Source organism: Pseudorca crassidens, chromosome 20, assembly GCF_039906515.1.
Source record: "Pseudorca crassidens isolate mPseCra1 chromosome 20, mPseCra1.hap1, whole genome shotgun sequence".
Taxonomy (NCBI): domain Eukaryota; kingdom Metazoa; phylum Chordata; class Mammalia; order Artiodactyla; family Delphinidae; genus Pseudorca; species Pseudorca crassidens.
The window spans coordinates 3,094,653-3,116,272 of NC_090315.1; the positions used below are offsets into that span (position 1 = coordinate 3,094,653).

General features: G+C 42.9%; 1 protein-coding gene and 1 long non-coding RNA gene across 23 annotated transcripts in view; one reads left to right on the top strand and one right to left on the bottom strand.

The window, feature by feature from the left end:
* Positions 1-20,774, bottom strand: part of LOC137214292 (zinc finger protein 549-like) — a 40,324-nt gene extending 19,550 nt beyond the window's left edge. For 5 of the 22 annotated variants that reach the window (XR_010938846.1, XM_067717807.1, XM_067717805.1 and 2 more), the window contains exons 1-3: positions 19,955-20,628; positions 17,493-17,531; positions 15,443-15,569 (exon numbers count right to left, since the gene is read on the bottom strand). Coding sequence is in view for 21 of the 22 variants with exons in the window: in XM_067717807.1 (XP_067573908.1) it covers positions 15,443-15,569; positions 17,493-17,531; positions 19,955-20,020 (232 nt within the window). In the remaining variant the exon portion in view is untranslated. The other 17 variants (XM_067717803.1, XM_067717802.1, XM_067717799.1 and 14 more) reach the window with 16 other exon arrangements.
* Positions 5,839-7,814, top strand: LOC137214304 (uncharacterized). The gene is made up of 2 exons (XR_010938849.1): positions 5,839-6,189; positions 7,331-7,814. It is a non-coding gene; the product is annotated as an uncharacterized lncRNA (long non-coding RNA).
* Positions 20,775-21,620: the final 846 nt, after the last annotated feature.

Genomic DNA, 21,620 nt, shown 5'->3' on the forward strand with positions numbered 1-21,620 from the left:
ATGGCCACTGGGCCTGCGCTCCAGAGCCTGTGCTCCGCAACGGGATAGGCCACAGCAGTGAGAGGCCCGTGTACCAGAAAAAAAAAAAAAAAGAAACAACAGGACTTCCTAGTGGTGCAGTTGTTAAGAATCTGCCTGCCAATGCAGGGGACATGGGTTCAAGCCCTGGTCTGGGAAGATCCCACATGCCATGGAGCAACTAAACCCATGCGCCTCAACTACTGAGCCTGTGCTCTAGAGCCTGTGAGCCACAACTACTGAAGCCCATGTGCCTAGAACCCATGCTCCACAACAAGAGAAGCCACTGCAATGAGAAGCCCACACACGGCAACAAAGAGTAGTCCCCACTCACCACAACTAGAGAAAGCCTGCATGCAGCAATAAAGACCCAACGCAGCCAAAAATAAATAAGTAAAATAAATTTTTTAAAAAGAAACAAGTGTTGACCAGTATGTGGAGAAAAGGGAACCCTCAAACACTGTTGATGGGGATGTAAATCGGCCCAGCCACTGTGGAAAACAGTATGGAGGTTCCTCAAAAAACTGAAAATAGAACTATCAATGGTTGAACAATTACACTTCAGCTTATTTGAAGAAAACAAAAACACTAATTTGAAAAGACATATGCACCCCTATGTTCATTGCAGCATTGTTTACAATAGCCAAGATATTGACAGGACCTAAGTTTATCAATAGATGAATGGATAAAGATGTGGTATGTATGTGTGTGTGTAGCTATGTATAACACACAAAATGCAATATCACTCAGCCATAAAAAATAAGAAATCGTGCCATTTGCAACAACATGGATGGACCTGGAGGGTGTTATGTTAAATGAAATAAGTCAGAGAAAGAAATACTATATGATTTTACCTCTATGTTGGATCTAAAAAACAAAAAAAAAATGAACAAACAAAACAGAAACAGACTCATAGATACAGAGAACAAACTCATGGTTACCAGAGGGAAGGGGGATGAATGGTTGGACAAAATAGGTGAAGCAGTTTACAAGGTAGAAAATTCCAGATATAAAATGAATGTCATGAGGATGTAATTTGCACATAGGAAATATAGTCAATAATATTGTAACCAGTGCTCAAACATAGTAACTGGTCTTACTGAGGTGATCATTTCATAATGCACAAAAATAATGAATCAATGTTATACACCTGAACCTAATATAAACGTAAAAAAATAATGAATGAATGCAACAAAAAAGAAACCTCTCACAAATTTTCTTCTGTTGAGTGTTTTTTTCTATTCAGCTCAAAATACTTTTTCCAGTGTGTTTTTTGTTTTATTTTGGTTTTGTTTTTTTAATTGCTGTGTGTGTGAGGAGAGAGAGATGGAGAGGAGAGGGAAATCAAACTAATACAGAAGGGATCTTCTTTTATCTTATATAATGCTTCTACAAAAGTGCTATTGCAAATGTCATGCCTCTTTGTCCCTTATAAAATACTTCCCCGCACATTGTGAACTGCTCTATGCACTTTTATTCATTGTTACATTGGTGTTTCTCTCTAGTGAAATAAGTCAAGAAAATAAATATATAACGTTTGGGAAGGAATAAAGACTTTATCACTAACCACCTTAATTATTTCCTCAAATTTCATCTACACCTGACTCCTACTATGGAGACCCAATTTACAATTGCAATGCTTCCCTACTCCCTATACTTTTCTTCACCTCTATGTGGCTCTTCTTTTCTCTTTCCCTAAGACCTATTATTACCATCTAAGATACTATGTAATTTAACAACTTAGCACATTGTTTGTTGTGTGTTTCCCTTAACCAGAATGCAATTTCCATGAGGATGCATTTTTTTTACTTATTATGTTCTGTGCACTCATATATATCTAGGAATGTGCCTGACAAGGTACGCAATGAATATATGTTGAAGCACTGAACAAACATGAAAACCGGAAGTTCCTGTTCATTTGTAACATTGTTTGCTATTTTTTCCAACACTGCTTATTCCTGTCTCACCCAATCAGTTTCAATACCTTCAAGGGTTCTCAGGAATGGAAAGAAGTCATATTTTGGATTCAAACGCTGAATTGACTAAGAAAGATGGATAGGATGTGCTCAGTTTTTTTCTTTCTTCTCTCAACTTTTAGATTTCAGTGTCTTCTGCTCCTTTTCCATTAGGATTTTTATTTCAAAAATAATTTCTTCCTTATCTGTTCTGCTCTCCTGTTAAGATATCTTTATTAATCACTTTTAGTAGCTTTCAGTGGTTGCATAGCTCACAAATGTTTTCCAGAAATGACCTCAAATCCCTTTGCAGACACTATTACTGCAATTACAGATGAAGTGATTAATCACCTTCCAGCAAAAAGATGAGATCATGGCATTTCAAAACATTTACCCAGGGTGCAGAATCCCCCCCTTTCCACACCTGCAGCCACTGTTCTCACAGCAAACAATTGGGTTAGTAGATTTCTTTTTTTTTTTCCTCCAGATAGGTTTCACATTCTCTTAAGGAATGTATTTCAGGAAATCTATGAAGATTATAGATTCATAGATTAAGAAATAATTAGGCGGGACTTCCCTTGATGGCACAGTGGTCGAGAATCCGCCTGTCAATGCAGGGGACATGGGTTTAATTCCTGGTCTGGGAAGATCCCACGTGCCGTGGAGCAACTAAGCCTCTGTGCCACAACTACTGAGCCTGCACTCTAGAGCCCTCAAGCCACAACTACTGAGCCCGCGTGCCTAGAGCCCATGCTCTGCAACAAGAGAAGCCACCACAATGAGTAGATCCCACATACCATGGAGCAACTAAGCCCATGCGCCACGACTATTGAGCCTGTGCTCTAGAGCCTATGAGCCACAACTACTGAAGCCTGCGTGCCTAGAGCCCGTGCTTGGCAACAAGAGAAGCCACCACAATGAGAAGCCTGTGCACCGCAACAAAGAGTAGCCCCTGCTCGCCAACTAGAGAAAGCCTATGCACAGCAACAAAGACCTGACACAGACAAAAATAAATAAATAAGCATTTTAAAAAATAATTAGGCTTTCTGAGGTTGAAATATTAAAAAATTTAGAGAGACAGATAGCAGACAAACAGACAAAAACAGGAAAGGAAAGACATTTGTTAAGGGAACCAGAGGCTATCACCACACTTGTCCACCTTCTTCAGGGCTGCTGGAGATTTTCGTTTCTCCTCCTGTTACCAACCCTTTATGAAAACATCTCTCACTTATCCCTAGTAAGCACACTGAACCTCACAGGTTTCACTCTAAAGATTTCTTCCTACAAGCATGTGATGAGCAGTAAGACAGGGAAGATGGGTTCCCAGATGCTGAGTTTGAGAATGATAGCTGCTGCTATGCATAAGTGCTTTTGGTGGTGTTCCTTTGTTTTGCAAAGGGGGCGAGGGGCATGTGTTGTTAGCCAAAGTCTAGTATGTTTCTAAATTTCTCTCAGTTGTAAAAGTTAACATTCATTCTCATTCAGAGAAAATAGTCTCTTTTATTTTGCATTTATAGAAACAAATTTTATGTGAAGAAAAACATGTTACCAAACCAGGTCCGTTTGCCCAATGTGCAGCAAGCCAAACACTGAGATGTGGAGGTTTGCAGCAGAGAAAGGGCTTATTTTTATTTGTACAAGGCAGCCAAGTGAGGAGATTGGAGAACAAATACCAAATACACATTTCAGGAGATGGAGAACTTGGGCCATTTATGGGTGAAGAGTGTAGTGTGGTCAGTGGTATAGGGAAGGTGATTGGAGGCAGGAAAAGGTAAAATAATCATCGTTCTGTGCAGGCACAATGGAGCTACATGCTTTCAGGGACACGTGCAAATTCAGGAGGAGTTGGTATGAAACGTTTGGGGGAATTTGGGGCTGTAAAGTTGAAGGTCATTTATCAGACAACCAAGTCTATTCTGTGCATACTTGGTTTGGCCACATTGGTTTCATCTATTTTCAGCCACTTTTGTTGTGTTACAAGCCAAGGTGTTTTCAACTAGCTGCTCCATTATCTCCTGTTCTGTCAGACAAGTTCAAGAATTTCTGTTAGTCACCAATTTCTGTTAACCCTATGGGGCACCGTTTCAGGATGGGTTTTTTAACCCTATAAGGAATAGTTTCAATACCCCATCTTTTTTTAAAAAAAAATTTTATTTATTTGTTTATACAGCAGGTTCTTATTAGTCATCAATTTTATACACATCAGTGTATACATGTCAATCTCAATCGCCCAGTTCATCACACCACCCCCACCCCCTGCCTTTTGATCATTACTCAGTCTTAAGGGAAGAGGGGCAATGACTACTCTGGCTACTTCCTGCAGAAGAGGCATAGGCCTGATATGGGCTTGAGGAATGAAACTGTTTCTTATTTGATTGCAAATACTCATGATTCCCTAGATGAGGCCAAGGCTTTTGTTCTGGGCCTTTATGTTCATATGGGTTGGGGTTTGGGGCTTAAACATATGAGACAAACAGCAAGTAGATTTCTGACAAGAAGGAATATAAATCCTAGCAAGCATAAAACAACACCACCTAGTTCACTAATCCCTATAATATAGACCTTATTCCTGATGGGATCCATGAGCATATATTTCCTAAGAGATTGGATCCAGGAAAATAGTCCTGGAAACAAGTTTGGACCCAGTACTTCTGGGATATTTGCTGTAGCCAGTAGTCTGTTGCCTGATTTTGTCTATATGAGTTTCCACTTCAGCTTAGGCATTAATGTATACATGACAAGAGGTATTAGCAATAGCACAAACTTCACCCTGTTCAGCTAGTATATAATCTGGAGCTATACAATTATCTAGGACTACTTTGGCTAATGAGTCAGCTTTTTCCCAGAGTACATCTGAAGTTTTTTTTAAATTCATAATCATAGTGAAGTTCAGGATGGCCAAAACACTCATGACAGGCACAACCAAGGGGTCAGCATGATTACATACAGAAAAAGGTTTTAGATGACTTAGCCAACATCTAGAAAGATTGCCTGTTTTTCCCAATGTTTGAGAAATCCTAATTATTCTTCCAAACCTGGAAGGATAAAATCACAGAGGAAATATAGCAAAAGAAAAGAACACTCATTCTGGTGATCTAGTGAGCTAATTATTTGTTGCTTTGCCTTGGGGCATTACCTTCTGAAGAATTTTACTTTGCCAAAGTCACCACTGTAGCCATTCCACTAGGAGCATAGATATCCCCACAAAGATTTAGAGTTCCTGAGTCATAAGTGTCAGGCATGCAGTTAGGTTAACAGTATATAAAGCCAGCAGACAATCCTATTGACTGAACAAGAGCTTTGGTACCATTCACCTTAATTTCCTTTTAAAAAATATTTTATTTATTTATTTTATTTACTTGGCTGTGTTTGGTCTTAGTTGCAGCACATGGGATCTTTCATTGTGGTGCGTGGGCTCAGCAGTTGCAGCACACGGGCTCTCTAGTTGTGGCGAACGGGCTTTAGAGTGCACGGGCTTAGTTGGCCCATGGCATGTGGGATCTTAGTTCCCCGACCAGGGATCGAACCCACGTCCCTTGCATTGGAAGGCAGATTCTTAACCACCGGACCACCAGGGAAGTCCCTCACCTTAATTTCTTTCTCGTAACTTCCTTCTGAAAGCAACTTAAGGTCTGTAGGGGTTCATTGCCCATTCAGAGAAGTCAGTATCGGGGATCTGGAACCAGCCAGGATTTGGATGATATTGGTCATGGTTTTCTTCAACAGCGTGGTTTCTGTTCCCTGTGTCGTTCCTTATGAGGTCTGGCCCAGCAAATATGGACTGGTCTTCTGGATGCTTAGTTTTCCAGTGTTTCAGTAGGACCCAGTCTCCAGGACGAGTTGCAGGGGAACATTTGTGGGAAATATTAACCTGCTGGAGGCAAACTTATATATAGTAGTTAGATTGGTGCCCATTAATTGTACAGACCTGAAAGTGTCTAGTTTCTTAATTCGAGTTCCTTCCAGATTTCCTAAACCATTTCTGGAACATAGAAAGTGTCTCCCATGCAATATTTAAGGCCCTTTCAGCCTTGCCAAAAAAGATTTCACTTTTTGCAGTACAGGGAAGAGGAGGTGCAGGGCTGACTGAAGGGCATTACCTGACTCCTCTGCTGAGGATGGAACCCCTGGACAGCAGCTGTAAGTCTGGCTGAGGATGGAACCCCTGGACAGCAGCTGTAAGTCTGGCTGAGGATGGAACCCCTGGACAACAGCTGTAAGTCTGAAAACCAAGACAGCACAGAAATTCTTGCTGTGGCCATGTACACCAGAATATGGAGATACTTGAGGGTAGTTAATTTCAAAGTTTGAAGTGACATATTTATGCTTAGGATAGAATATGCCCCATAAAATGTTACAGGGAAGACAGAGACTGACTAAACAGAAATGATGGGGACTATTTAAATAAATTATTACAGGGCCCAGTGTTTGTAATTACACATGTGCCAACGACAGAATGAAGGTCAAGGACCATATTTGTTACGGTATTTTTGTTTGTTTGTTTCTCAAACTTTTAACGTGTCAAACTGTAGTACCACATATATTAGGCTTCCATTTTATTTTTTGTTTTACTGAAGGTATTTCAAGGGTCTCAATAGGCCTTGTGATTTTGTTGGATTTTGCATAACTTGGTGGTTTTCAGGAACACATACAATGCATTGCTGTAGAACTGACTCTGTGAAGTTTTCTCCAGGATATATACATACATACATATATATATATACACACACACACACACACACATACATATATATATATAGAGAGAGAGACAGAGAGAGAGAGAGAAAATGTACAATATTATATGTTTCAGGTGTACAACATAGTGATTCACAATTTTTAAAGGTTATACTCCATTTATAGTTATTATAAAATATTGGCTATAGTCTCTCTTGTACAATATATCCTTGTAGTTAATTTATTTTATACATAGTAGTTTGTACCTCTTAATCCCCCATCCCTATTTTCCCCACCCTCTTCCTTCCAGTAACAATTAGTTTGTTCTCTTTATCTGTAAGACTGTTTTTTGTCTTATTCACTAGTTTATTTTTTATATTCTATATATGAGTGATATCATACAGTATTTGTCTTTCTCTGTCTTATTTCACTTAGCATAATGTTCTCCAAGTCCATGCATCTTGATGTAAATGGTAAATGTTCATTCATTTTTATGGCTGAGTAGTATTCCATTGTGTGTGTGTGTGTGTGTATACACACACACACACACACCCCACATCTTTACCCATTCATCTCTTGATGGACACTTAGATGGCTTCCATATCTTGGTAATTGTAAATAATGCTGCTATGAATATTGGGGTGCATGTATCTTTCTGAATTAGTGTTTTTGGTTTTTTTCAGATATATACCCAGGAGAAGAATTGCTGGATCATATGGTAGTTCTATGTTTAGTTTTTTTGAGAAACCATCATACTATTTCCCACAGTGGCTGCAACAATTTACATTCTCACCAACAGTGTCAAGAGTTCCCTTACCAGGATGTATTATTAAGTGAAAAACTATGGTCCAGAACAGTGTATAACAGTGAACATATACCATGTTTTTTGAGTCAAGTAGAAGAGTATAAATATAGGGACAGAGATTTAACAGATTGGAAGGACAGGAACAAAAGTGATGAAATTTCCTTGTGTTGTAGTTTTGAGTTTGTACAAATTTAAGTATTTCCCATAAAGTTTAAACAAACAATGCTCAATCAAAATGGAATTTTAAAATCCATAACATAAAAAGTAAAATGGAAGAAAAATTGAGAGAGATTTTGTGTTGTCTTGATGGTATATCCAGGATAAAGAAAGTGGCTTAACCCAGAGGGATATCAACTATAGCCCAATATAAAATAAAACTTAAAAAAAAAAGAGGGATAAAACCACAACCTGAGTACAACTAGAGGAATCTGAATAAGATCAGGTGATAGTATCAACGTCAATATAATTGTTGTGATATAATATAGTCTTACTATTGGGGAAACTGGGTAAAGTACACACAGGATCTCTCTGATTCCTTACCTTCCCTTTCCCTTCCTTTGTCCTCTCCTTTCTGTGCCACAAGGTGTGCAGGATCTCAGTTCCCCAACCCGGGATTGAACCTGGGTCACGGCAGTGAAAGCACCAAATCCTAACCACTAGACCACCAGGGAACTCCCTCTCTGCATTCTTACCCTTGCATGTGAATCACTGATTTTCACAATAAATACTTCAATTAAAAAATCCAAGGGAGGGAATTCCCTGGTGGTCCAGTGGTTATGGGGTGTTCTCTGAGATCTTATCAAATATTTCTATGAAGTTGTCACTTCTGTCTGGAGAGATCCTCACCAATTGTGAAGTGTTGCTTCCCTGGGATGCGGACTTTGTAAGGGAGGAGGAGTGTAGTGTATCAATATCATTATTCAGTTTAACTTTATACACCAGTGGGTTCATTCAAAATATTCATAGTAAACATTAGTTTTATAATACTATTTAAGGTTGAAGTAAAAAATATCACCAGTGTGATGAAAATAGGTTACAAAACTAGAAAATGAAGCAAAATAAGGGACAAAAGAAAGAACCAGAAATCTTGATAAGAATCACAAGATGAAGTTAAATAACAAAAACTTATGCCAGTAGAATTTCCCGTGGGAATTTGGGAGTGTGCATAAATCTGAGTCTAACAACCATGACATTGCTTAGGTTGTGGATAAGTCCACTCTTAATGACCTCCAGTGAGTCACAGGTAGTAATGATTGACAACTTCCCCTGATCATAGAGGTTCTGCAGAGACACAGGAAGGATCTAAATTAAATGCCCTGTTCTCATTGAGCACAGGGTGACTCCATTCTTCTAAGAGGATGTCTGGTCCAAATTTTTATTTTCTGTTTAAGAAAATTATCTTATAAATGGGACATGTCATTGAGATGAAATCACAATAAGGCAAAGATGATAGAGATAGATATATAGATGGTAGACATATAGGTGGATGATAGACATACAGATGACAGAAGAATGGATCCATTTTTATAGGTGAGGAATGGAAGCCAAGGCCCTGGGAGGGTAGAGAGTGTTGATTACTATGATAAAGAGAACATCCAAGTACTTGAGATGCAATGAACAGCATTTCACCAAGGATAAAAATTTAGAGACACATCATTCAAGTCTCCATGACACAACATGCCCCTCATCAGCAGATACAACAGACACTAGGCATCTACTCAGAGTAGGAGCTTATCTTCTTCATCTTATTACTCACAACCTACCTTATCATGAAGCCTCTACAGTGAACCCTGTTTATGATCAGTGTGTTTAGTGAGAAGCCAGTGAAACAAGTTTCAAAACAATGCAACTGAGGAGAGAGGGGAACTGTCAGGCACTCCTGATGCACGTTGATGAGGGGCAACATGCCTCTGGTTTCCTCAGCAAATGCCTTTCCTGTTTTTATGGCTTTGTTCTTATGTCTGTCTATATCTATAACCTATATAAGATTGTTCCTTTTTTATTGTCCTGACCTCAGGAAGTGAAATTTATTTTAGAAAGAGTTAATTTCCAGTTTTCTGACAAAAATGTTTTCTAAGAATCAGATACCTGAAGAGATACTTACCAAATGTGTATTTGCTCCCATAACAAGGATGCCATGGCAGCATCTGAGTGTGCAATGGGGACACGTAAGCCTGAGATAAAGGTTTAGAACCCCACGATGTCATCTGCTCCTTGGAAGTGATTACGTCACCTGTAAGTGCACTGACAGTGTCTGCATATGGAGAGGAGACAAACTCAGAAAAACATTTCAGACTGTGTAACTATCCAGAGCTATTAAAAGTACTTAGGTTTTCCCTGGTGGCGCAGTGGTTAAGAATCGGCCTGCCAATGCAGGGGACATGGGTTTGAGCCCTGGTCCGGGAAGATCCCACATGCCACGGAGCAACTAAGCCCATACGCTACAACTACTGAAGCCCACGCACCTAGAGCCCTTGCTCCACAACAAGAGAAGCCATCCCAAAGAGAAGCCTGCACACTGCAACGAAGAGTAGCTCTCACTAGCTATAACTAGAGAAAGCTCACGCACAGCAACGAAGACCCAAAGCAGCCAAAAAGAAATAAATAAACTAAAAAAAAAATAAAATAATAAAAGTGCTTAATGAGATAGATATCCATGAGGACTGGCAGAAATTGATGGTGGAAAACTTGTTTTTGAAATAATCAAAATCCCACTGGAATGTGAGGAAAAAAAAACACACACACACACCTGACATCTAATAAGTGAGAGAAGGAAACCACTAAAATGTCTACTGGGGATTTTTTAGTAGATTTAAAGGCTTTTCACAAAACATAATTTCTTCCTATAACTCAGAGCATTCATGGTAGTAAAACTGAAGGAAAAAGCAGGGTGAGGAGAGTTAGAAAGTACACCCACAGTTGTGCAAATGAATGTTAAATGTGCATTATCATTTTGTTCCATATTTTAAGATGTCAGTAGGTACCACATGGGGGACTTGCCCAGCGTTCTAGTGGTTAAGACTCTGCACTTCCATTTCAGGGGGCAAGGATTTGATCCCTGGTCCAGGAACTAAGACCCCACATGCCACGCAGTAAGGTCAAAAATAAAAAAGTACCATATGTGTTTCAGACATGTTTCTAGGAATACAGAATGTATCAGTGCACAACATGTAAATACATATTTTCCTACTGGAACTTACTCTGTATTTGATAGAAAAATAAAATAAGCAGTTCTTCTATGATATTAAGTTGCATAGCGTAATAGAAGGTGATGGGTCCTAAGGAAGTAAGAAGGTCAGTGAATGGGTGATGAAACAATTATGAGTTTATGATGGGTTGAGGCACTAAAATGAGTGTCCATATTTGGATTCATAGTGAAGATGAAAACTGAGGATATATTTTAGGTGTTTTCTTCCTTTCCAATTGCTACATATTCATTATTTTGCCGGGTTTTTTTTTTTCGTATTGAATGAAATTGGAACTCCAGGATGATACTGAATAAGAGAACAATGAGCAGCTGCCCTCCTTTTATTCTAGTGGCAAGTTTAATAATGGTTCAAAGGTATAGTATTTCTAATTACTCTTTGTAGATGTTGTAGGATTAAGAAGGCTCACTTCTATCCGTAGTTTGATATCTCTCTTAGTGTACTAGCACTGAACATTTCACAAAGAAAAATTTTTTAATTCTCATTCACATTATTATCAGATTTAGAAAATACATATGCAAGACCTATAAAAAGAAATCTAAAAACATTTCCATCCAAAATTAAATAAGATCTACATAAAAGGAGATGTATCATGTTTATGGATTGGGACACTCAGTATTTCTTTCTAAATTAAAGATTAGGAGAATTCCCTGGAGGTCCAGTGGTTAGGACTCAGCGCTTTCACTGCCCTGGCCTGGGTTCAATTGCTGATCAGGCAACTAAGATCCCATAAGCTGCATGGAACAACCAAAAAATAAAAATAAAAATAAATTGAAGACTAAATGCAAGCCCAGTGAAACTCCTAGTAGGATTTTTTGTGCTGTATAAGCTGAAAAGTGAATTCTAAACTTCATATGGAAAAGCAAAGAACGAAGAAAGGCTATAATGACTGAAAAAAAGAAAGTCAAAGGAGTATACAACCTTGATTTCAAGACATACTATAAAAACAAATTAGTTAATACATGAAAATACTGGCATAAATAAAGTAGATAAATGCAACAGAATAGAAATTCCAGAAATAAACATATACATAAATGATTGACCTTCAATGAAGATACTAAAGCAATTCAGGGGAAAAGGTATAATCTTTTAAATCAGTATCACTGCAGCAATTGGGTGTCTATATTTTAAAAAATAACTCCCACAATTAATTGAAAATGATTCCTTTGCATCAATAAAAACCCTAAACCATAAAAGTTACAGGAGGAAACGGGAAAAAGTATAAGAATGGACAAATTAGACTACACTAAAATTAAGAACTTTTTCTCTGGAAAAGTAATTGAAAAGACAAGACCAATTCTGGAAGAAAGCATTGCTAAGTATTTCCATTAGAGGACCGTATTCAATAATTCATGAAGAAATGTCAAAACTCAGTAATTAGAACAACAAATCAAATGAATAGAAATTTCAATAACAATATATGGCTGGAAATTAACACATGGAAGACCACTCAGCATCATGTCACTAGGGAAATGCAAATTAAAATCACTTGATACCACTATACACCTACGATGTCACAAAAATTAGAAACCCTGCACATACCAAGTGTTGGTAAGAATGGAAAGAATGGGAACTTGGGTTCTGGTGTTTCTGGCAAGACTGTAAAAGGATACTACCACTTTAAAAAGTTTGACTGGGGCTTCCCTGGTGGCGCAGTGTTGGGAGTCCGCCTGCCGATGCAGGGGACACAGGTTCGTGCCCCTGTACAGGAGGATCCCACATGCCACTTAGTGGCTGGGCCCGTGAGCCATGGCCACTGAGCCTGAGAATCCGGAGCCTGTGCTCCACAACGGGAGAGGCCACAACAGTGAGAGGGCCGTGTACCACACACACACAAAAAAGTTTGACCCCACATAAGTTAAACGTTCACCTACTCTACAACACAGGAGTTGTGGTGCTAGATATTAACTCAAGTGAAGGAACACATAAGTCCAGAAGACATTTCTCCAGTGTGAACTTTCCTCTTTTTTATGAGCTTGGAGCTACATACAAAGAACTACACTCATAAGGCCTTTCTCCAGTGTGGATTCTCTGGTGGACAATAAGACTTGTTCTGTAACTGTAAGGCTTCCCACATTCATTGCACTGAAAAGGCTTTACTCCAGTGTGGATTCTCTGGTGGACAACAAGACTTGTTTTGTTACTGTAGGGCTTCCCACATTCACTGCACTGAAAAGGCTTTGCTCTAGTGTGGACATTTCGGTGGCTAACAAGTGTATTCTTCAGCTTGAAGGCTTTCCCACATTCATTACACTCATAGGGTCTTTCTCCAGTGTGGATTCTCTGGTGCTCAGCAAGTCTGATTTTCCTCTTGAAAGCTTTCCCACATTCACTGCACTCATAACGCCTTTGTGCAGTGTGAACATTCTGGTGTTTATTGAGGGCAAAGCTGCTTATAAAGAAGTTCCCACATTTCTTACACCCATAAACTTTTTCTCCATTGTGAATTCTCTGGTGTACAATAAGACTTTTTTTGTTGACATAGGCTTTCCCACACTCACTGCACATATGAGGCCTTTCTCCAGTGTGGGTTCTCTGGTGGATAATAAGACTGGTTTTATAACTGAAGGACTTCCCACATTCGGTACACTTAAAAGGCTTTTCTCCAGTATGGATCCTCTGGTGCACAAGAAGTTTATTTCTGTAAAGGAAGAGCTTCCCACATTCACTGCATTTATGAGGTTTCTCTCCAGTGTGGACTTTTTGGTGCTGGACAAGTGAATCCTTGCGGGCATAGGCTTTCCCACATTCACTACACTCATAGGGTCTTTCTCCAGTGTGGACTCTTTGGTGCTGAACAAGTTTACATTTGTAGATGAAGACTTTCCCACATTTACCACAATCAAAAGGCTTTTCTCCTGTGTGAACTCTACGATGATGAGAAAGACCTCCCCTGAGTCTGAAGAATTTGCCGCACTCGCTGCACCCATAAGGTTTTTCTCCAGTGTGAACTCTCAGGTGCTCCGTGAATTTATACTTTTTACTGAAGGCTTTGCCACATTCGCTGCACTCGTAATGCCCTTGTCCAGGGTGAGAGACCTCCCTGCTCTCCCTGCTTCTTCCTGGATGCTGTCCATCGTGGGAGGGCTGGTGCTGGGGAAAGCCCAAGCTGCCTAAGAAAGCCTTCTCAATCTCTCCGCATGTGAACATATTGTCGGGTAAAAAGACTTTGCAGCTCGTCACAAGCAAGGCCCCATTCTCTTCCCTTCTGAGGTGTTTCTCTCCACTGGGCTGCTTCTGGTGCTGTTGTAGGTGAGAAGTGAACATTTTCCCACAAGCCCCAGAAGAGGATGGTTTCAGCCCAGGATGCACTCCTTGGTGCTCAGCCAGGTACAAAACATATTTCTCTACCAGGGCACCCATATCTGAAGTAAGAGTCTTCAGGATAGATAGGTCTGGATTTGGATTCCTTTCTTGTGTCACTTGTTTTACAGAAACACATTGTTCAGAAGTGGTCTCCTCAGTACCTAATGCACACCAACACCCTGAAAGCACAAAAATGCTGATAAACTGTATGGAGACATTGGTGGTACAGGAGTCCACTACAAATCTGTGCATGACACATGTAGGAATAAGCCCATGGGTTTGTTATTAAAACAAGGGAGGAAGGGTCAAGTGGTAGAAGGGGATACTCTACAATGCTAGGTCTCTGATGGTCGCAGAACAGGAAATGTCTCAAACCAGCAAGAACACAGGATACCAGGTAGTGGCGCCGTGCCAGGAGGAGAGGCTAGAACAACCCCTCCTAGGCAGATGGCTTTCAGCAGGACTTTCTGGTGGTGACAAGGGTCAGCTCTGTAGAATGCGTGTCTCAATCCAGGAAAATGCAATTACACCTGACTATCAGTGTTCAAAGACAATGTAAGTAAACATGTATCTCTCATGATACATTAACGATATGCATATACAATATAAAAAATACATAAAATTGGAGAACAGTGCAGACAGGGGGAAAGGAGAGTTTTGGAGGACACTAAGGTGGAAAACAGGAGTCAGAAATCACAGTAGAAATGAAAAGTGGGCAAAGTGTCAAAATGGGGAGAAGTGGAAGAAAGAAATTAAGTATGAGCATGATGAGTCTTGACGCTGAAAGAGGAGAGAGCAAAGGACATTTCCCTGTAGGATTAGAACTCATCAATGATATCATGCCTTCCTACAGCTCCTGCTCACCAGGCTCAGGATGCAATTAACCCTCATCCTATGACTAGACAGGGGCCTACCTCGTCAGGCACCCAGGGTTGCCTCCAGCTTTCAGCTCAGGCTGGGTGACTATGAGCCCTACCAGATCAAACTCCTCAGAGGAAAATAGGGCCATTAGGAGAAAGACACTGGCCCAGAGTGAACCAACCAATGACAGATTTCAGGGAAAAAAATGTATCACTAGAAGAACCTTAAGGAGTCTTGCAAAAATAATCTAGGGTTGACCACAAATGCTGACCATGTAAGTGTCTGTAATTCCTGACACAGACAGTGCAAAAAAAAGGGTTAGAATGTGTGACACGGATCTTGCACACATCTGAACAGTCAACACACCTAGCAGTGGCAAAGCTAAGTGGCATCAGCTGGACAGGCTTCAAGCCTCTGAGACCAAAGCCTTCTGTGAAAGGCTTCAGAGCCTATGGTACAGGGCTGAACACACACAGGGTGGGGGAATGCAGCTCAAGTGCCAGGAAATCGGGGAAGTAAGCAATGTCCAAGGTCCAGGCTGGGAAGGATGGAGTGAGCCATGCAAAAAGAAGGGCAGAGTCCCATACGGGGCAACGGTGTGGAACAGGGGTCCTTACCCAGGGAGGCTATAAGTGACAGGTTCTCCAGCATCACGTCACAGTACAGGAGTCTCTGAGCATCGTTAAGGAGACCCCACTCCTCCTGGGAGAAGGACACAGCCACATCCTCAAAGATCACATGGCCCTGTCATGAGGGGGACAAGTGAGTTCACAGCAGCCTCTGCAACCAGGATCCCCAGTTCATGGTCGTCCACCCCAGTGACCCAGCTCAGAGGACACACCAGGCCCTGATGCCACAGGAACCTGCTAGTGTTATGTCATTCAGTTAAAACAGAGAGGGAGACAAGCAGTCTCACAAGACGCTCTGAGGCTGCCACACAAACCCCCAGCCACTCTCCTCAGAGTCGACTCTCCTAAGATCACACCACACACAATGACACTTGTGCTCAGCCCCCTGGAGTAAAGCCTGGGGACAAGGGCCCTGAGTCCATGCTCACATTCCCTCCCTCTCCATTGCCCAGCCCTGCAGGGTCACAACTCCCTCACGTGCCCAACCGTGACCCACACGCCACACCACGCCACCAACTCGGCCCCAGGCCTTCGGCACCTCATCATGTTCCCCTCGTGCCACCCAGCACTCAGTGCTTCCCCAGGCCTCTGCAGGACCCACTGCTACAGGCAGTCCCAGTACTACTTTCTGTTTCCCCACATGGCCCTGATCCCTGTTCCCACATCAGCACCCAGACATCTTGCGGGGTCAGATGCCCGAGTCCTTGTCCTCCACAGTGTCCCACGTGCTGACCCTGCACCACTCACCCCTTCCTCTCTCTACTCCTCTCATTCCAAGCCCAGCCCCCCAGACACCCCCCCAGCCCAGCCCAAGACCCTGTCCCAGCTGCGCTCATCTGCCCTCAGCTGGTCTGTCGTCCAGTCTCACTCACTTCAGGCTCCAACCGCAGTCATCACAAGACTCTTTGCCTATGGAGGGGAAACAATGCCCCAGGCCTTACCTCCCTGTCATCTGACCTCCATTCCTGCTTTGCTCTGAATCCATACCTTATCCACCCCTTCGAATTCTGTACCATGACCAGGACCTCCCCTGAGGCCACTCCCACCTCCCACACACTCATGGTCACTGCACTGCCTCATCCATCTTAGTGATGACAGCCACCCCTGTCCTCGTGCCCAGGGAGGGCATGTCCCTCCCCACTCTACAACTTTCATGGCACCCACACATGACCTGAGGGCCTGTAATCTGACCTGGTCCACATGCCATCCACCTCTCAGGGGTATCTTCAATCTTGAACCCCATCCTTCCTGAACTCCAGGTGTGTGTTTCTAGTGGCCCACTTGACACCTCCCCGAGACACCCCGGCAATATCTCAGACTCAGCCTGGGGACAAGGAACTCTGGACAGTCCTTCTGTCCATTACTCCTACTTCTGACTTCCCGTCTCAGACATGGCATCCCCACCGTCACCTAGAGGCAAACATCCTGGGGTCATGTCAGACTACTCTCTCTCATCCTGTACAGCAGAAAATCAGCTCTACCACAAACGAGATTCAGAGACTCACCTCCTCTCCTGCTACAGAGCCATTGCCAGGATCCAGTCACAATCGACATTCAACAGGACTGTGCCCTCCACTTGGCCCCCGGCTCCACCCTCACCCCCAGTCTTCTTCCTCTCGGCAGGCAGAACAGCCTCTTCAGACCCAGCATCAGATCACTTCCCTCTTCTGAGGCCACGTGTCATGGACCCGCCCCCTCAGGAGAGGCCCAGCTCCTCAGGCTGCCATCACAGAAATGACTAATGACCTCAGTATTTATCAGCCCATGTCATGGGTTCGGCAGTTCCCTGAAGACTCCCCTCTCAATCTCATCTCCAAGCTGTGCCCAAGGACATGTCACCACTTGACCTTCTCCACTGGACACATGGGAACACCTCTGTACAACTTCTGGCTTTGATTAATGGTCCTGTGCCTGAGATGATGACAGGGCCCAGACCTAAGGGCCCATAATCCCAGGACAACACTGTCTCCTATATCTGTGTGTCAGGACTAGGGGTAGCGATGATGTCTGGGTAGGTACTGGGGCTTCTTCCACTTACCTGTCCAGGGACCATAAATGCTGCTGCCACCATGGGAACCTGTGAAAAGAGGGAGTATCTGAGATAAAGGTGATTATGGTGAGGATGTAAAGGCTGAGCTGTTTCTTCCCTTCCTTTTCCTGGACATGAGTCATCTGAGGCTGACCTCTGACCTCAGATCCTCACTCTTCAGAGCTATAGCTTGACAACTCGATAGCCTTAGACAAAGACTCAACATCCTTGGGACTTCCCTGGCGGTCCAGTGGTTAAGACTTCAAGCTTCCACTGCAGGGAGCCCGGGTGCCATCCCTGGTTGGGGAACTAAGATTCCACATGCCGTGTGGTGTGGCAAGAAAAAAAACACTCACCCTCTTTGAGTCTCAGTGTCTTCAAGTAAATGGCAACACTTAGGATGTCTAACTCATAATGTGTACATACCAAATGCATTATTACCTCTCCCATGGTAAGATTCAGCTATTACAGAACACAGGATTAAGATTTCTATAAATGTTTTTGAAAATGAGGTTTTTCTTACATGTCTTTCAAGGCTTTCTGAGACAAAGTATCTTTTTTCAGCCACCAATTATCTAATTTTATGACACCACCATGGTGCCCTATAATTCATTCCTATTATTACACTACCTGAACTTAGTGACAGAATCCACAGTTTAAGGCATCAAACCCATAAACTGCCCTCTTTTGAGAAGCCAGTTCCGACCCCTGGTTCCCAGGCTACCAGGACTTCTGTCCCACTTGGCTACAAATTCAGGGTTTCCCATGAACCCCTTCTCTGTTTTGATAATTTGCTGAAATGACCCATGAAGTTAGGAAAACACTTTTCTTACTTTTTCTGGTTTACTGTAATGTACAACTTTGGAACAGTCAAATGGAAGCGACGTCTAGGTCAGGGTTGGGGAGGATGGAGGGCAGCAGGGGGTTTCTAGGCCTTTTCAGTACATGCCACCCTCCCAGCACTTCCACAATTTCAATGTGTTCACCAATCTGAAGGAACCTTGAATTTCATTGTTCAGCAGTTTTTACACTTAATCTCCAGCTCCCCCCTGATCCTTGGGAGGTCCCATGTGGAGATGAAAGTTTAACCTTCTATTCACCTTATTTTCCAGGTGACCAGTCCAATCCTGATGTTATCTAGGGGACCCACCCTAAGTCAAACTCCTTTGTGATTAAAGAGGCTAGTTGTGAATAACAAAAAACAATCTTAAATCCAGGAAATTCCAAGGGGTTCAGAGCTCTAGGTGAAGAGCCCAAAATAAAACCTAAACATATGCATATTATTATAGCACAGATATATATTCTCATTTTAAGCAGTTATTACTTGTTTACACAAGATTAACTTGCTAAATCTATACTTTTTCTTTTTCTGTTTTTTTTTTTTTTTTGCGGTAAGCGGGCCTCTCTCTGTTGTGGTGGCCTCTCCCGTTGCCATGGCTCACGGGCCCAGCCGCTCTGCGGCATGTGGGATCTTCCCAGACCGGGGCACGAACCCGTGTCCCCTGCATTGGCAGGCGGACTCTCAACCACTGTGCCACCAGGGAAGCCCAAATCTCTACATTTTTAACCTTGTAGTTTCCTGGGAGAGCTGAGGCACGTGTGCCCTTGACTGGGCCTGAGCTGCTCCACCACCCTGGCTGACCGTTTTCTGGCTCCACAAGGAATAGACAGTCAGCTGCGTGTTCAGAGCAGTGAAGCTACACGTCACACCTTCTTCTCCATCTCCATCCCAGGTAAGGCTCCTTACTCCTTATACCCTTGCTTCCCCAGAAAGCCCTGGAACCATAGGACCCTCCCATCTTCAGGCAGCCTCAGAAAGTCCCACCCCCTCTGCCCTGCCCTCCAGCCCCAGGTCTCTCTACTTTCATCTGAGGTCCCCTTGCACAGAAAAGTGACAACTTTTCCCTCCTAAATTTGAGATCCTGTCTTGGCTAGGGTCCAGGACTTAGGCTGTTACCACATGGACATCAGTCCGCCAGTGTCCTCCTCCCTCAATTCCAGATTACAGATTCCAGCAGCTCCTATTTTTACCTCAACTTTGGGATCTCAGAAACAGCATGTCCCGAATCCAGTTTTTAATCTCTCCCTAAAACTGACTTCTCACATCAGTCTGGTCTCAAGTCTTCCCAGATGCTCTGCCAAAAGAAAACCTTTATTGTACTGTAATCTGTCCTTTAGCTCAGAGCCACATTCACAGCACCAGGAAATCTTACCAATTATCTTTAAGGTTTACTGGGAATCTTATTACTTAAATTCCTTTGTAAAAAAATTAATAAACAGAAACCTCAATTAAAATTGGCACACAGGAAGGTGGAGCCCTCACTGACCTGAGACAATAACAGTATCCAAAAGGCAGAAGAAAGGCTCTCTTCTTTCCTGGGAAGGACTTGGACAATGAAAAGCCATGGACTCTTTGGTGACTACAGCCCTTCTAACTTCCTTCTTTAATCTCTATAAAAGTCTTAGCTCACCTTGGTCGCACACCCCAATTGCAATTCCCTGATGATTCTGGAATAAAAACAAACAAAAAACCCCATCTTTGCAAGTGAAATAGCGTGCAGGCTGTTTGTTTCAGGTCAGCAACTTCCATAGGCACCACTCTGATCCAGAAGCCACCTTACTCTTTGGAGTGGAATGCACTAGGCTCTCCCAGGTCTCCCTGCCTTCACCCTCAGCTCCCCCTCCCCACTCTGTTCTCCCCTGAGCAGCCTTTGAAATACTTTAAAACTCAGAGGGTCGTCCTGATTTATTCACAACCCTCCATGGTTCCCAGAATGATGACTGTTGGCTCAGTTGACGCAGTCTGTTGACTCCTCCTTAAATGCCCTGTCCCTGCAGAAAGAACCTCCTACCCTGGGGGAGGAGGTCACTGGCGGACTGATGTCCATATGGTGACAGCCTAAGTCCTGGACTCCCGAATGCTCCCGGCTCTTGAGCACCTCCAATGCTTTGCACGGGCCAAGCTCACAGCGTTTAACACGCTCCACACTGTGTCACACATCCTATCAGAAATGGGACCACCACACACGCACACCTAAAGTTCTGGAAGCAGGGGACTGAACCCCAGTGCCCTGAGCAGGAGACCCTGCCTGGGGGCTTGAGGATTTGGGTCAGGATCGGGGGGGCGCGCGGGAGGGGGCGGAACAGTCACCTGGGCCGGGTCCTGCACCGCGTTGGTTGACATAGGACCCTGTGGGCGCGGTGGTGCCAGGAGACGCGCAGGATAATGGCGGAGACCTAGGCCGAAAATCCCGGAAGCGGGTTCCGCAACCCGCTCACTCCTGGGCAGTGTGGACGGCGCCCCCTCAGGCTCCTTCCAGTTTCTCTAAGCTCCGCTCCACCGAGTGACCTAGAGCCTCGGGTCCTGCAGACGGCAGCAAAAGCCGCCAAACGACCGCCATCAGAAAGACGCCGGAAGTCCCGCCCATGGTTAGTTCAAAATCCGGAAGAGCCTTAATTTGGTGCCTTCATTGGAGAGGAGAACAAGGCCGGTCCACGCAAGCTTCTGGGTAATGTAGTTCCCCTCGCTGCCGGTTTGTGATGTGAAAAGCCCCAGGGCATTAATGCACCTTGTCCTTGAGGGAAGTACAAATTAAAAACACATCAAAGTAGACCCAGCAAAGCCTTTATGTATAACCTTTCAACATAAAAGTTGATACAGGATTAGCAAAAAAGCATTCCAGTTGTGAAAAGGCTGAAAGTAGCCACAGTACTACTTGTTGTTGTTGTTTTTATAAAAATCTTGGAAGAATTTTCAAGTAAGAAAAATCAAGTCAATAATATTTTGGAATAAAAAATTAAAATGGGAATTATATGCAACTAAATACCCCTGAGTTCGTCATCATTGGCTAAGAGAATAAGTATATAAAATTAGATAATGAAGTCTGTCGTTGATACTGTGGACCTAAGTAAATCTGAGCAGCATTAATCAAGCATGACACATTTGTTTGGGATCAAAGATTTGCAATTGTGGACACACATTCAAGTGACAACCCAAAAGGTGTCCAGCTGGGGAATAAAAGTCAAGAGATTTTAAAGGCAAAGTGGGGTGCACGTTGGCCCAGATCAAAAGTTTATGCTTTCTGAAAAGAAACGAAACTGAGTTATTTGTAGTGAGGTGGATGGACCTAGAGTCTG